Here is a 14,963-nt window from a genome sequence, read left to right on the forward strand (position 1 = left end):
AGCTATGTACCATGAGGTTTCAATGTTACATATGCACTTTCCAATCTCATAGATACTCATATTTATAAAAAAGTTATATATAAATATATGTATGACGCCTCACGTCGTGTTGATGCAGAAGTTACGCATAGACAGGACGGATATTTATCTGGCTCGGATTTTTTCAGGAAGGGACAACCGAGATCACACGATAATCGCCCCCAAAATGACAGCGAAGTCCCTCCTAACCTCCCGTTTCCGTCTTACCAACCCCGGAGCTACAGCAGAGGAGCCTGCCTGCCATCTATAAGCAGCAGCCCAAGGCGAAACCAGCCGACGCCACAGCCACCACCACCGACCCCCTCTCCTCCCCCTCTCATCCCTCGACCGCCTCCCTCCGCCGCCCCGATCCGCGCGGCCTCGCCGTCCTCCTCTGACCCGCCGCCTGGCAGCTCCTCGGTGTGGGAATGCGGGTTCTTGGCGCGGCGCCGCGGTGAGTGACAGGTTGGTGGTAGCCGCCCCGCGCCCGCGATGGGCTGCTTCCCGTGCTTCGGCTCGAGGCGTGAGGAGGGAATGAAGTACTACGGCGCCAAGGCCGGCGGCAGCGGCGCCGGGGGGTGGGCAGCCGCGTCCTCGTCCGCTGCCGGCGGCGGCGGCATGGAGGAGGCGGCCGTGGCGGCGGCGCCGCGAGTCGAGAGGATCCCCGCAGGTGCGTGCGCTGTGCGCCTCTCTCTCTCGGACGGTCTCTTGATTTGTTGTTGGGATCGGATCCGCGCGTGGCCTGCGGTAGTCTTTCGTGGAGGTTTGTTTAGTTGGTGACAATGGACTTGCTCATCCTTGTGGATGTGGATGTCATTGAGGAAAACGACAGGAGCGAAGTGCGATTTATAGGTTTCTTTAGATCTTTTAGGAACCGTGGGGGGGAGGTATCTGAACTTGCATTGGCAAATTCGGCTACTCCAGATGATCATTCATCAATTGGATTAGAGGCAGGGTTCTTGTTTTCATGATGATTAGGATGCTAGCTTTCTTTTTCATGATCGTGTCCTCATCCGAAGGATGATGTGAACAACGCATATGTGCAGGGGCCGACAAGGCGCGGGCGAAAGGCAATGCCGGTGCGAAGAAGGAGCTTTCGGTTCTCAAGGACGCCAACGGCAATGTCATCTCCGCACAGACCTTCACCTTCCGCCAGCTTGCAGCCGCCACGAGGAACTTCAGGGATGAATGCTTCATTGGGGAGGGAGGGTTTGGGCGTGTTTACAAGGGCCGTCTGGACGGCACGGGACAGGTAACTCGTTTTGTCGGTAAAGCGAGGCTTGATATTTTCTTGTTTTTTCCTGTTGGAGTAGTACAGAAGTTGCTCAGTGCCTCAGATAACAAAGGCGCCATTGATTAGTCTAGGACATCCAAGAAAAAGCAGTGTTTGCACATGAGTGGTGGATGCCCACAGGCAGATTTTTTTTTTTTTTTTTGTGTGTGTGTGTGTTATTCACTTATAGCTGATCCAATTTTTGTTGGCCTGATAACTGTGAACAGTATAGACTGTTTTGTATCGTAGGTTCCTTTTTTAATTGCACAAGATGAATGACATGAAACAAATAAGTGGTGCATGCCATTTGAGTTGAATAGAAGAACTACTTAAAATCCTGAACTGTAAGATGAGGCACGACATTTGTATTTTGCTGAAATGATGATGCATATGTCCAGGTTGTTGCTATCAAACAGCTCAATAGGGATGGTAATCAAGGAAACAAAGAATTTCTAGTGGAAGTTCTCATGCTCAGTTTGCTGCATCATCAAAACCTTGTTAATTTGGTTGGTTATTGTGCTGATGGAGATCAACGCCTTCTCGTGTATGAGTATATGCCCCTTGGATCATTGGAAGACCATTTGCATGGTAAGACTGTTCTTTTCTTTTTCTATATTGGTCATTTGCATATTAATGCCTGTTAAGTTTCTTGTTGATGTTTCTCTGTGGGTACTGTCCCATTCAGTGCTTTATAGTACTTTTTTTTTCACATGCTTGTTTGAGTACATGTTGTCAATCTGTCATGCTGTCTGTCCCCATCTGTCTTCCAATGTATTTCGTTAGTCAATGTGCATGAATGATTGTTTTGATTGTGAGACACTTTTCTCTCTCATGTCCTTTTGTCCATGCAGCAGTACATGATGTATGCAGTAGCCAGTAGGGTTTTCCAATAGTCATCCACGGTTCCTGCCTTTACATTTTCCGGCGTTACCTAATTAAAGTCATATGGACTTTTCATATTGTTGGTTCATGTCATTGTACAATTAAACTTAGTAGTAATTCAGCTACATCAACCATTTGCGATATGAGTGTTGATTGTGTTCCATTCTGGGGAAATCTCCCAAGAGAGTTATAAGGTGGCTATATCTTTTGTACATGGACTTTTGGCTTGTTTGGTTTGAGGGATCAACTCATCCTAGATGGGATGGTCCATCATGGGATCATGCCATGAATTTTGGTGGGATGACATCGTCCCTCAGAATTAGACTAACCATGTGCTTGTGAGGCATGAGGTGGTGATGGACCAACCCATCCCATTTGTCAAACCAAACAAATTAATTAGGTTAGGAGTTAGGATCAGATGATCCATCACCACCTCATTCCTCAAACCAAACACACCATTTATGTACTGATTACTGATTTGTGGTTGAAATTTTGAATATTGTTCATTTGTATGTAATTATAGTATTGATGATGTATCCTTACCCTTCTTGTGACTGAAAAAGAATTGGTGTTCGAAAAATGATCTTTGTTCAGATCCGTTTTGTTGCTATTCAGTAGCTTATTTAATTTCCCCCTTTTATAATTCCTTGGAACGAAATACAATTACTTGTGTGATAATTAATCTGATTATTTGAATAAAGGATCATGTATATTACTGAGTTGACAAATAGCATACATCTTCTGTTATCTAAGAATAAACCATTGCTAGCTGGTCAGACGTGGCAGTGATTGGAGCCTAGCAAAGAAATAGATTGCTAACGCAATAGTAACCCAATTTAAGATTTCGCATGAACTTGGTATGCTCTACCAATTTTGTAGTGCGAATTTGGATATATCATGTGGCATAGACTATAACTATGCAGCTGTGCACTAGGAACATTTTTTGGACCATTTCTCCTTCACTTCATCTCTTTGTGGGTCAATATTGGGAATAAGAACCAATAATTTTTCAGTGTTTAAGTGCTACCAGTGCAAATCAGCAGTCTCTAAAATCTGCTGGGAAATGCATTCATACTGTAAATGCATTTTAATGTTATTCCTATTAAGTAAGTGTGCATGTGTAGCAATACTATCAACGAACAACAGTGAGATACTTTCCATTTGCTGAATTAAGTTAACACTTAATGCAGATCTCCCTCCTGACAAGGAGCCCTTGGATTGGAACACTAGGATGAAAATTGCTGCAGGTGCTGCTAAAGGGCTGGAGTACCTCCATGACAAGGCACAGCCACCGGTTATATACAGGGACTTCAAGTCATCAAATATTCTATTAGGCGACGGTTTCCACCCAAAGCTGTCAGACTTTGGTCTTGCTAAATTGGGTCCTGTTGGTGACAAGTCTCATGTCTCAACACGTGTTATGGGAACATATGGTTATTGTGCTCCTGAATATGCTATGACAGGACAACTTACAGTTAAGTCAGATGTTTATAGCTTTGGAGTTGTCTTGCTTGAGTTGATTACTGGCCGGAAGGCCATTGACAGCACCAGACCACCCGGAGAACAAAATCTTGTGTCATGGGTAAGTTTGTTCAGATTTTCCATGAATCATTTGTTGATTTTCTTTTAATATCCAGTATCTGACTGTGAAACTATTGATCAACCAGTATTTTGCTTGTTGATATTGAAATATCAGTGTCTTCTAAGGATTCGTTTGGCAAGTGGATATCTAATTTTGATGGGAAACTGGAACTAAATCTAGGAGGTATATAAGAAAAGTCAGTTATTTTGTCTATTTAGGCAGAAAATTATGATAGTACCATGATTGTAATAATGCTGTTCAATGCTATATTGAAGTTTTGGAGTTGATTGTGATAAAATTATGTCAAACTATAGAAATGCATTCTGAAGTCTTCTGCTAGTGTTTTTTTAAAACGATTTTGCACGCTATATGTCCATGCTAGATTGCTTATATAAATACATACTGTGTATATACAAGGATATAGTATGTCTAGTCAAACGAAAAGCATTTGGTATCCTTTATACAATGGTCAATGGTTATTATCTTTCATATGCTTTCTTGGATTTATTAATTGCATGTAATAACATTACTCTTTATTCATTGGCAGGCACGGCCTCTTTTCAATGACAGGCGGAAGCTCCCAAAGATGGCTGACCCAGGGCTGGAGGGACGATATCCTATGCGTGGGCTTTACCAGGCGCTAGCGGTGGCATCAATGTGCATTCAGTCAGAGGCTGCATCGCGTCCACTCATCGCTGACGTTGTGACTGCGCTTTCCTACCTAGCATCCCAAATCTACGATCCTAACGCGGCGAACACTTCCAAGAAGGCAGCCTGGGGCGACCAGTTGAGCAGAGCTGCCGACAGCGGAAGGGCACTCTCCAAGAACGACGAGGCAGGCGGCTCTGGCCACAAGTCACCGAACAAGGACCGGGCAGACTCCCCCAGGGAGTTCCCTGGGACGACGAACAAGGATCTGGACAGGGAGCGGATGGTGGCTGAGGCGAAGATGTGGGGCGAGAACTGGAGGGAGAAGCGGCGTGCTGCTGCCGGCTCGCAGGGGAGCCTGGATTCTCCAACCGGAGCCGGGTAGCGTCAGTCGTCAAGGGTCTGGCCTGTACGAGTTCTGTCTCGACTGTGTTTACCTTTGAGTGGCAGGGATGAAAAAGAGATGGCTTTCGGGTGATGTTAGATGTACATTCTTAGTGGCAAAACAAAACAAAACCGGGAAAAAAAAAGAGGGAGAGAAGAGAAGCATTGGGTGCTTTGTTCTGGATGTGGTCGAGTCGTGCCTGTAAATTCTCGAAAATTTTGCAACGGTGAAGGATAAGTTTGAGCCTCATTCTGTCGCATCCGTCCTTTGTTTGCCCCTCGTTCTGTTAGAGTACATTGTTTTTTCTGTTTTTTTTTTCAAAAGGTTTTGGTGGGACAGCTTCACGTCACTTCGATCCTGACGTGTCTTTGGTGACAGCGCTTTGTGCTTGTGAAAAAAAGCTTGTCGAACACCGGTTCTGGAATCAATCAGAAAGTTTGGGATTGGACCCGGATACATCATCATTCACATTCATCTATTTGTACCTCTGTGGAAGTTGCTTTCGGCTGCAGCAAAATCTCTCGAGAAACAATACAATTTCCGCAAGAATCTTGTGAAATTACTACGCTAAGCAACTTACAAAAAGTACTACTCCTCCGTACATGTACGATATTATTAAGTGAAAAAAGTACCGGTATTACTAGTAAACTACAGTGTACTAAGTTGACAGCAGCTGTTACTGATTTGATCCACCGTGCGTGCTCTGCGGTCAGTCGGAAGGCTCAGAACCCCTGGGCGCGGCAGCACGTCCCGAGCGGCACGCCGAACACGGCGACGCACGCCGTCCCCGGCACGAGTAAGGACGTGGGCCGCACTTGGTCCTTGCTCACCTCGTGGCCACCGACGAGTGGGGCCCCCGACCGCAGCACACGGGGTGGGCCGGCTGACCTCTTGCTGGGCATTGCATGGGCCGCGGCCCGCATACGCAATCCAAGTGGTGCGCGTCGGAGGTTCAGTTTGCCCAAACGTCCGAGGTGCAACCACCAAACACAATATTTTTCGGTTTATCTTTGCAGGGAGTCTGGATAATTTGCTAGCCGGTGCGGTGCAGTTATACGAAAGGCGAAAGCTTACGACCAACGTGCCACCTCTCTTTTTTATGCGAGGAGAAAACAGATCGAGTAATACGAGTCGCCGGCAGTTCATCAGACGTTCCCTACCGCCGTGAGCAGTCGCCATCGATCATTGTGGGGGAAATGAAACCCCTGCTCTGTACATCCCATTATACATGTTAGAGCCCAGGAGAATGGTGGTGGAAAGTCCACACAGACGTGCCTTTGGTGCGTCACGAACTTCATCCTCCCGTCCCCCATGCCGGACTTCGCCGCGGAGCTCGACCTCGCCTCCTCCGCGAGCATCAGCGGTACGTCGATAACGTACATACACGATCGCATGCGGACGTGTGGAATGAGACGTGTGTTTGATTTCATCTCTCGGTGCGTTCTCGCAAGCGGCGTCCACGGCGCCGCCGGCGGGAAGGGGATGAGCGTACGCGCTGGCGTCGCCGGACACGCGCGCGGACGCGGGACAACACCCTCCGCTCCTTCGACGACGCCGCGCGGTGCCCCGGCGTCGCCTTCGTCGAGTTCGACGTCCTGGTACATCAATTACTTCGTCTTTTTATTATAATTTTTTAAAGGAAATTACTTCGTCTTTTTACCACGGGCGACAACGAAACTGTTGAGCCGTTGACCAAACCGAAACAGCTCAGCCGTTTTTAACCAATGCCTCCGTATGCGGGCTCGGTGTTTATAGGGAAAGCGGGGTTTTATAGAAGTAAATTCTATAGTATCTGATTTTACAAAAGATATTCTTTTGTGATGACATACGTTTCTTCTCTCCTCTTTAATTTAACCGTTAGATCACAGGATGGATGTCATAGATAGGATCTTATGATGATCTTTTTTACATGGTTTTATAGAATTTGCTTTCGGAACCTCGTGGAACATGCCACAAGCATAGAATTAGCATTTTCGAAGATCACGCCTGTCTAACTCTGTTGTTGCTGCTATGTACTTGTGTTCAGGCTGTCTTTGAGCATGCCGAGGGCAGTCCGATCCTCTTCTCCAGCTTCCAACCCGATGCCGCACAACTTATTCGGAAACTGCAAGAAAAAATGACCTGTAAGTGTTACTACTACCACTACATTTGCTCTTCTGATCAGGTACCATGGGTACACAAGTTTTCGGACCCTGAACAGTATTAGATTTATTTGTTCCTGAGTTCTCTTTGATCTAGCTTTGCATATTGAACACACACATAATAGCGGAAGCGTGTACTGACCCGAGCCCGTTGATGCCATGAGTGATCGGTGAGGTGATTTCGATGTAGATGAGTCGACATAGTCCATCGGTGCAGTGTCGGCGTGACGTAGATGATGCAGACGTGACCAGCGTGAGGAAGAGCCTGACAAAGACGACCCCGATGCAGCAGCAGCCTTCACCTTGTTCATTGTGTCTTCTTAGGATCAAATAGAATAGAAGATGAAAGGAGAGGTTAGGCCTGACGTGAGAATTGTGATTGCATGGGCGTCGAACTCTCCCCATTTGGTTTATATGATGTAGGACAAGGTGGGATCTTAACCATGGGTTGGTTGCACTCCCAATCAGAGCTCGAGCGTGGAGTTGGACTCCTCCTTATCTCAGTCTCATTCTATTACAGTACGTTAGAGTGTCGAGATCAATTACAACATCCTCCCCTTGATCATAAGGCTAACATCATTTTAAGACCACTCTCAATAAAACAACACACCAAGGCAAAGTGTTACAGCAGCTAATGAAATACCGTTGAAGCCTAAATACCTATAGTTTACTACTCCATCTTAAAATAGATATTCGTTATGCTTAATGAGAGTTGGTTTGCTTTATGATCCTCTTAATTTAGAATCGTAGGCTTTTCAATAACCATATGCCGGTAACATGATCACGAAAAATATAGGGTGGTAAGCCTTTAGTAAGCGGATCCGCAAGCATCGACTTAGTGCTTATATGCTTGACACTGATTGTTTGATCCTGAATTTAATCTTTCACAACATGATACTTATAGTCGATATGTTTTGCAGCACCACTCGACTTGTTAATTGTATAGAAAATTATGAGTTGATTATCACAGTACAACATAAATAGCTTTGAAATGGTATCGACCACTCTTAATCTCGAGATAAAATTCTTTAACCAGTCAGTCTACCCAATAGCCTCATAACATACTATAAACTTAGCTTGCATCGTTGACAATATCGTAAGTGTCTGTTTGAAGCTTTTTCACAAGATAGCTCCTCTAGTGAGAGTGAAAATGTAACTTGACGTGGATTTCTTGGTATCCACATACCCCACGAAGTTTGCATCTGAATAACCAACAACTTCAAAATTATCGGATTTTCTAAATATGAGCATATAGTGCTTAGTGCCTTGCAAATAACGAATGATTTTCTTAACAGCTTTCTAGTGGTTCGGTTCTGGATTTGATTGATATCTGCATAGCAACCCGGTCACAAAGTTAAATCAGGGTGCATACATACTTGAGCATACATAATGCTTTCAACAGTTGAAGCATGAGGAACCGATTTCATTTGATCAACTTCATATTGGTTCCTAGGATATTAAAATGTCTCAAACTTATCTCCCTTATCAATAGAGTAGGCATGGTAGGGCACTTATGCATATTGTATTTCTTTAGTACTTTGTCAATATATGCCTTTTGAGACAAACCTAATATTCCTTTAGACCGATCTTAGTGAATCTCAATACCAAGAACATAAGAAGCTTCATAGCGATCCTTCATATCAAAATTAGAGGAAAGAAATATCTTGGTCTCAAACAGCATATCTTTATCGCTGCTGACTAACAAGATATCATCCACATAAATAACTAAAATAGTGAATTTCCCCCTTTAAATTATATATATATGCATTTATCAACTTTATTTTCTTTAAAGCCAAAATTTTGAATTACTTTATCAAGCTTTAGATACCACTACCTAGACACTTACTTTAGACCATAAGTTAATTTCTGAAGGCGACGTCCCATATGTTCCTTGTTTTCCATGATAAAACCTTCCGGTTGAACCATGTAAACAGTATTTACATCTATTTGATGTAGCTCTAAACCATAATGAGCCACAAGCGCCATAATGATTCTAAAAGAATCTTTACTTGATACATGATAGAAAATTTTATTATAGTCAATCCCTTCTCTATGCGAGAAGTCTTTTGGTATGAGCCTTGCTTTGAATCTTTCGATGTTCTCCTTAGAGTCATGCTTTGTTTTGTAAATCCATTTACAACCTACTGTTTTTGCTCTGTCAGAGATTTCTACTAGATCACATACATCATTATCACTCATGCACTTTAATTCATCCTTCATGGCATTAAGCCACTCAGGCATAAGCTCACCTCATTATGGCCTCTTTATAGGAGTTGGGATCTTGTGCCTTCCTCATGTCATTAACATCCTTATTCATATAGACAACATAATCGTTCGAGATGGTAGGTCTCCTATCACATTGTGATCTCCTGATCGGTTCATTAGGCATTGTAGGACCAGGACTGGGTATTGCAAGGGATTGCTGAGGCTCATCGTTAGATACATCATTAGAAACTTCAGAGATCTCAACAGGGGGTGCATTGACGTTATTTTGTACTGAACGTGCAACCACCTAGGGAACATGGACGTAGGGCTCTTAGATTAGCAATGTAGAAATATAAACCCGCTTCTCCTCGAGATCAACTTCTCTAGGCTCTAGATCCTCATTCTAAAAAAAACACAGTGTGCCTTGTTTCTACGAACTTAGTGATCATATCTGGACAGTAAAAACGATACCCCTTCGAAAATTTTGGGATACCCAATAAAGTGATAACTAACTATCTTAGAATCAAATTTCCCAATATGCAGATTAAAAACTTTAGCTTTAACAGGATAGCCCCACACGCGTAAATACTTTAAGCTCGGTTTTCTTCCAGTCCATAATTCATAAGGAACTTTTGGAACTAATTTACTCGAAACCCGATTGAGAATATGCACGGCCGTCTTAAGTGCCTCCATCCACAATCCAACTAGTAAACTAGAGTAGCTGAGCATACTTCGCACCATGTCTATAAGTATGTGGTTATGTCACTTAGCTACCCCATTCTGTTGAGATTCACCAGGTGTAGAATATTAGGATTTATGCTATCTTCTTGAAGGAATCTAGCAAAGGGACCAGGAATTTGCCCATAAGAGGCATGTCTCATATAATACTCTCCTTCTCGATCCGATCTTACTACTTTAATCTTTAGGTAGTGTTAATTTTCCACCTCAACCTTAAATATCTTAAATTTATCGAGATCTTAAATTTGTCAAGAGACTCAAATCAATCCTTAATAGGGTAGATATAGCCATAATGGGACAAATCATCAGTGAAGATAATGAATGAATCAAAATCGTCCACTGATGTCATAGGAAAAGGACTGCAGATGTTTGTGTGAATTAATTCTAATAATCCTGTGCTCTGAGTGGTCCTCTTTTTATTTGCTTGACGTATTTTTCTTCAATGCAATCTATACAGTGGTCAAAATCAGAGAAGTCTAAGGTTTAGCGAATCTCTTCCTTAATGAGACGCTCCATTCTTCCCTTTAAAATGTGACCTAAACGACAATGCTATAGTTTCGAAGAAGTCTCATTAATTTCATTTCTCTTTCTCTTATGGCTTACATCACAGACATTCATAGATATATATGATTCATAAAAAGAAGCATGTAAAGTTTATCTTGTTAGATGGCAAGATCAATAACATCTGAATTAAGTTTCATAACACACTTATTGTCTCCAAAGTTATAATAAAAACCATCATCATCAAACATTGGAACCAAAATCAGATTACTCCTCATGAAAGGAACATAGACTACATTATTAAGCCTAAGAGTAAAGCCACTTCATGTCTTACAATTTCTCTTACCTTATGTTTGATTGTTTTAACTATTGTTCCTTGATTCTTCTCTATCCAGTGGATGCCATTCTTAATTCACAAACGATATTCACCTTTATCGTGTGCAGGGTTGAATTAGGATATGAGATTGCATAGTATTGCTTCATACTATGCTTCACAATCATTGAACTCATTCGGTTATTGGTAATTTTAATTCTTGTCTTCTTTTGGGGTATGCACAAATGTCATGATCCCCTCTTTGATGGGATAACCATACTGAGTATAGCATGATTGGAGGCCGCAATTGATTTCCTCTCTAGCTCAGTAGGTTGATGCTATTGTAATTCAAGGTCTGGAGATATATGTGATAATATCATCAGCAACGTTAAGGTGGTACATATTTCTAGAAAATTTGAACCTGCTGCAAAACTTTCCTCCGCCCTAATGTCTAATGTATTGTCTGTTGCCACAATCATATGTGTATAAAATGCCCTTTCCTTGTATATCAGGCTTCTCCTACATTGAGAACTTAGACGGAAGGAATATGCGATTCCAAAATGAATTCACTCCTGCTATATATCGTCTTCCCCTTGAATTTCTGAATTTTCAATTGTCCATAGAAGTTTGATGTAGATTCTTCATGGTGCAGGAGCGGTGCCAAAAAGGTTGTGTACCGGATTGAAGTGGTGTTTCACACTTAATGCACTCATGCGCTTAGTTTCTGGATATTGTCCCTTTTCGTGGTATGCTTATTGTGCCTCCTTTGTAGGTTATTTTGCTAATGTAAACACCATATAGTAATTTGAACACAAGACTGATCAAGGTATGTGCTATTTGATTTTTCAGGGATTAACTACCATATAGTAAAAAAAAACCTACCATATTGTGTTATTATCTTTTTTCCAGATGTTATGGGTTACACAAAAACAATTGCATATGGGTTTGTAAAAAATGAACGAGTCTCACCAGGATACAATGCATACATGGTAGCTTTGTTTACAGTGTCTCACTGTTTTGCTCGACCTGTATTTAGAGTGTCTCAGTCAAGAAGCTCTTCATTTTTCTAGACATCAATAACACACAAGGAGCCCCATCACCCCATGGTGACACTTGATTAGTGAACTGATCGTTTGAAAATTTCACCCTTCTTAAGTCTATGTTTTCGTGCACTGGATCTCTAATTTCTATGGACTTTGGCCCGTGCTTCAGAAACAAATGGTCCTGGTTTGTCAGACTCCCAATGAATTATATGGTTCATGTGACTTTTCAGCATCACATATCAAGGATTAGATGTGATTATTTCGCTTGTTTGGATTATACGTCCGGCCAACCGGCAATGACAGATTTATGATCCCAGACCTAAGTTTCTATCTTGGCTTTGTATACAGGAATACAAATATCTTTGTTTCCTAGCTCAACCATAAACAGCAAAGTTTGCGGGCTTCGAGGTCTGCTCAGGTTATATAAACTATAAAAAGTGTTGGAAAAATAGCACTTTTAGATTTGATTTAATTTAATTTAATTTTTGATATAACATGAACAAGAATAGATATAGATAATTAATATCGAATAGGTTTCGACTAGCTCTGACTAAATTCGACTATCACTCTAGTAGGGTTCGATTAGTCCTGACGAGTCTCGAATAGATACTGAGTGATTTCAACTAACTTCAAAGAGTCTTGACTAGATACTCGAGTAGAATTTTGACTAAATATCTAATACATATTGCAATGTACATACTCGATGGTGACGTGAGATGCAAAGGCTCTTGTAATGTCGATGCAGTGCACGATGATGAAAATGATGAACTAGTCGAAGTAAATCGTGATGATGTAGAGGAAGCTGATGGTGAGCAATCGCGATGAGTGCTTCCTAAAAACCTTATTCGTCCTCTTCCGATGCAGGACCCCAAGAGCGACAGGTTTCAAAGACTTGCTCTCCCGTTCGTCGGTGCACGCCGGTGCAACGGGATGGAGTAGACCGATGCGATGACGCAACAGAGAGAAATTGGTAAAACCCTAATTGTGTATATGCGTCTCTTTTTTGTGGCAACGACTGGCAGATATATATAGAGGGAGGATTGAGCGATTGAGATGCGTCATGATCGGACTCAATTAGACGTCACGATCAGGCTCTTAAGCTGTTTGCCCATGCAGCAAAAAGAATAAAACTACAAAAGGAGGCTGCACTTGAACCCGATTTCGATGAACCATTTACACAGGTGTCGTGCGTCCGTGCACTTTGTTACCTGTAGGGATCAGTGATGTCCTAAAAGGGGGTGAATTAGGACACTTAGAACTATTTCGGTTTCAAAAATAATACAAGATAAACCTATATTAATTTCTATCTAAATATGTTCTAGATTTATCTAGTATGTCTACTCTACCGATTAAAGCACTTGCAACCTATCTAAAAAGGTAAATTACAAGTAAATAAATGTGAAAACATAAATAAGGTAGAGAGAGCAAACTCGGCACAAGGATTTTTTTCTCGTGGTATCAATGGCATGAATGTCACCCCTGGTCTACATTGGAGCTTCACAAAGGATATGCTCCCGGTCGACACCCAGTCACGACTATTTAGCTACCAAGTCATAAAGACAAGGTCTCCACCCGGATGAGCCATAAAGCCACCAAGGTAAGGTCTCACCACTAGTCTCTCTTCTGGTTCCTTGCCGCTGTGATCACTTCGAAGCTTGAGCCGCCAAGGCAAGGGTCTTCGCGTCCCCATACACGCTTCTCATCGTCGCTCCACACCAAGTTGGAGGGTCAATAAGTTTGAGCAACTCCGGCTCAAGTTACCGGCGAGTCATCAAGACTCTAAGATGACGACGTACGACTTGGTACAATCTTGGATCATATCTTGATCCACTCTCTAGGTAGCAATTACCTAGCAACACAATATCTAGGTTTATAAGCACTAATCACTCTATAATCTTGTGCTTAATTATCTTGGATAATCACTTTAAGCACTTTGGTGGCTTGGATGTTTATATGAACTTCTCTAGACTCCAGCTGCATGCCACACTATCAAATGACTGAGTGGATGGGTATTTATAGCCTCAAACCCGCGCACTAGCCGTTGACCCAACGGCTCTGAAAAGCTGTTAACACCGGATAATCCAGTGAGAACAGTAGTACCAACACCGAATCATTCGGTGAGTACATTCTCACAAACTAACGGTTAGAACCCCACTCAAGCCTATGTGAACACTGGACACTCCGGTCTAAACTTCAACATTATCACCGGATATCTTCTCTATGTAAATTGCTCTAGTGCCTTCTCCGGTGCTTATCAATTCATCACCGGACTATTCGGTGAACAATCCTCAGCCATCTGAGCGAAATGCAACCCTCTCTAGAAAATATGCTCCGATGTACACATGACTTCGTCATCGGACCATCCGATGGCTTGAGCTTTGTCTACCTCTTTGTACTGTTTATTATCCGGTGTATTTATCCGCTGTACTCTTGCTTCATCACCGGACTATCCGGTGAAGTCTTCTGCTTCTTCTTTCTCCTTGCATTATTTATTGTCCGGTGTGTGCACTTCCATATCATCGGACCATCCAACGTACCACTTGTGTCTATTTTACACACATGTCACTAAGATATATTCCGGTGTTTAGCAAGCACTTGGCACCTGACCTTGTGGTGAGGTCAAATGCCTCTGGACACAATGCTCCGGTGTGTTCATCTGTGTGAACACCAGACCATCCGGTGAATTCATTTCTGCAGGGACTTTTTCTAATTCAACTAAATTTTATCCTGGCTTTAATGGATTCTTTGTGTATTGCATCTATAAGACATACTAACATATATTCTTGACAAATATGTTAGTCTCATTGACTATGTTATCATTAATCACCAAAATCACAAACATGGTCTAAAAAGGGTCATTTTTCCTACATCACTACCACGGTCTGGCCCAGTGAGACGAGCAAGCACATGTGTGTTCTTCTAATCCTCTCTTTCACACATATTAAATGGGTGAATGAGATAATCCCTTTTAAGTTTGTTTTTCTTAAACTCCACTAGATTATACATCTACCTTTATATATTGTGTCTTTAAGATTTATTTAGAATTACACGAATATAATAAATCAAGCTCATATATTCTAATAGAAAGTGAGCTGCTAAGTGCTTCAATTTTTTTATTTCAGTTTTCAGTAATACACATCAAATTGAAGCAATTTTAAATGCGATGTGTAATAAGCTAGGTGAAGCTAGCTAGGCTGATTATTTTCATACGAACCAGCTTTGGCGTTATAACAT

The 14,963-nt window shown here is 42.2% G+C and overlaps 1 protein-coding gene across 2 annotated transcripts; it reads left to right on the plus strand.

Annotated features, from left to right (window-relative positions):
• The first annotated feature begins 252 nt into the window (after window positions 1–252).
• On the plus strand, window positions 253–5,037 carry LOC133888369 (serine/threonine-protein kinase PBS1-like). Of its 2 annotated transcripts, XM_062328580.1 has the most exons (6): window positions 253–688; window positions 1,065–1,270; window positions 1,690–1,879; window positions 3,364–3,755; window positions 3,870–3,938; window positions 4,303–4,445. In XM_062328580.1, the coding sequence occupies exons 1-5, from the start codon at window positions 511–513 to the stop codon at window positions 3,927–3,929; spliced, it is 1,026 nt and encodes a 341-aa protein (XP_062184564.1). In that variant the 5' UTR covers window positions 253–510; the 3' UTR covers window positions 3,930–3,938; window positions 4,303–4,445. The 2 variants fall into 2 exon arrangements, with proteins under 2 accessions (XP_062184564.1, XP_062184563.1); XM_062328579.1 differs by lacking the exon at window positions 3,870–3,938 and having other exon boundaries at window positions 257–688; window positions 4,303–5,037.
• The last annotated feature ends 9,926 nt before the right edge of the window (window positions 5,038–14,963 follow it).

The sequence above is a fragment of the Phragmites australis genome, chromosome 13, assembly GCF_958298935.1.
Source record: "Phragmites australis chromosome 13, lpPhrAust1.1, whole genome shotgun sequence".
NCBI classification, from domain to species: domain Eukaryota; kingdom Viridiplantae; phylum Streptophyta; class Magnoliopsida; order Poales; family Poaceae; genus Phragmites; species Phragmites australis.

Bases quoted from the DNA above. Each gene is read 5' to 3' on its own strand.
- LOC133888369 (XM_062328579.1), top strand. From the start codon at position 511: ATGGGCTGCTTCCCGTGCTTCGGCTCGAGGCGTGAGGAGGGAATGAAG. The intron at 1,271-1,689 runs GTAACTCGTTTT...GCATATGTCCAG, and splicing joins GTCTGGACGGCACGGGACAG to GTTGTTGCTATCAAACAGCT. The intron at 1,880-3,363 runs GTAAGACTGTTC...CACTTAATGCAG, and splicing joins ATTGGAAGACCATTTGCATG to ATCTCCCTCCTGACAAGGAG.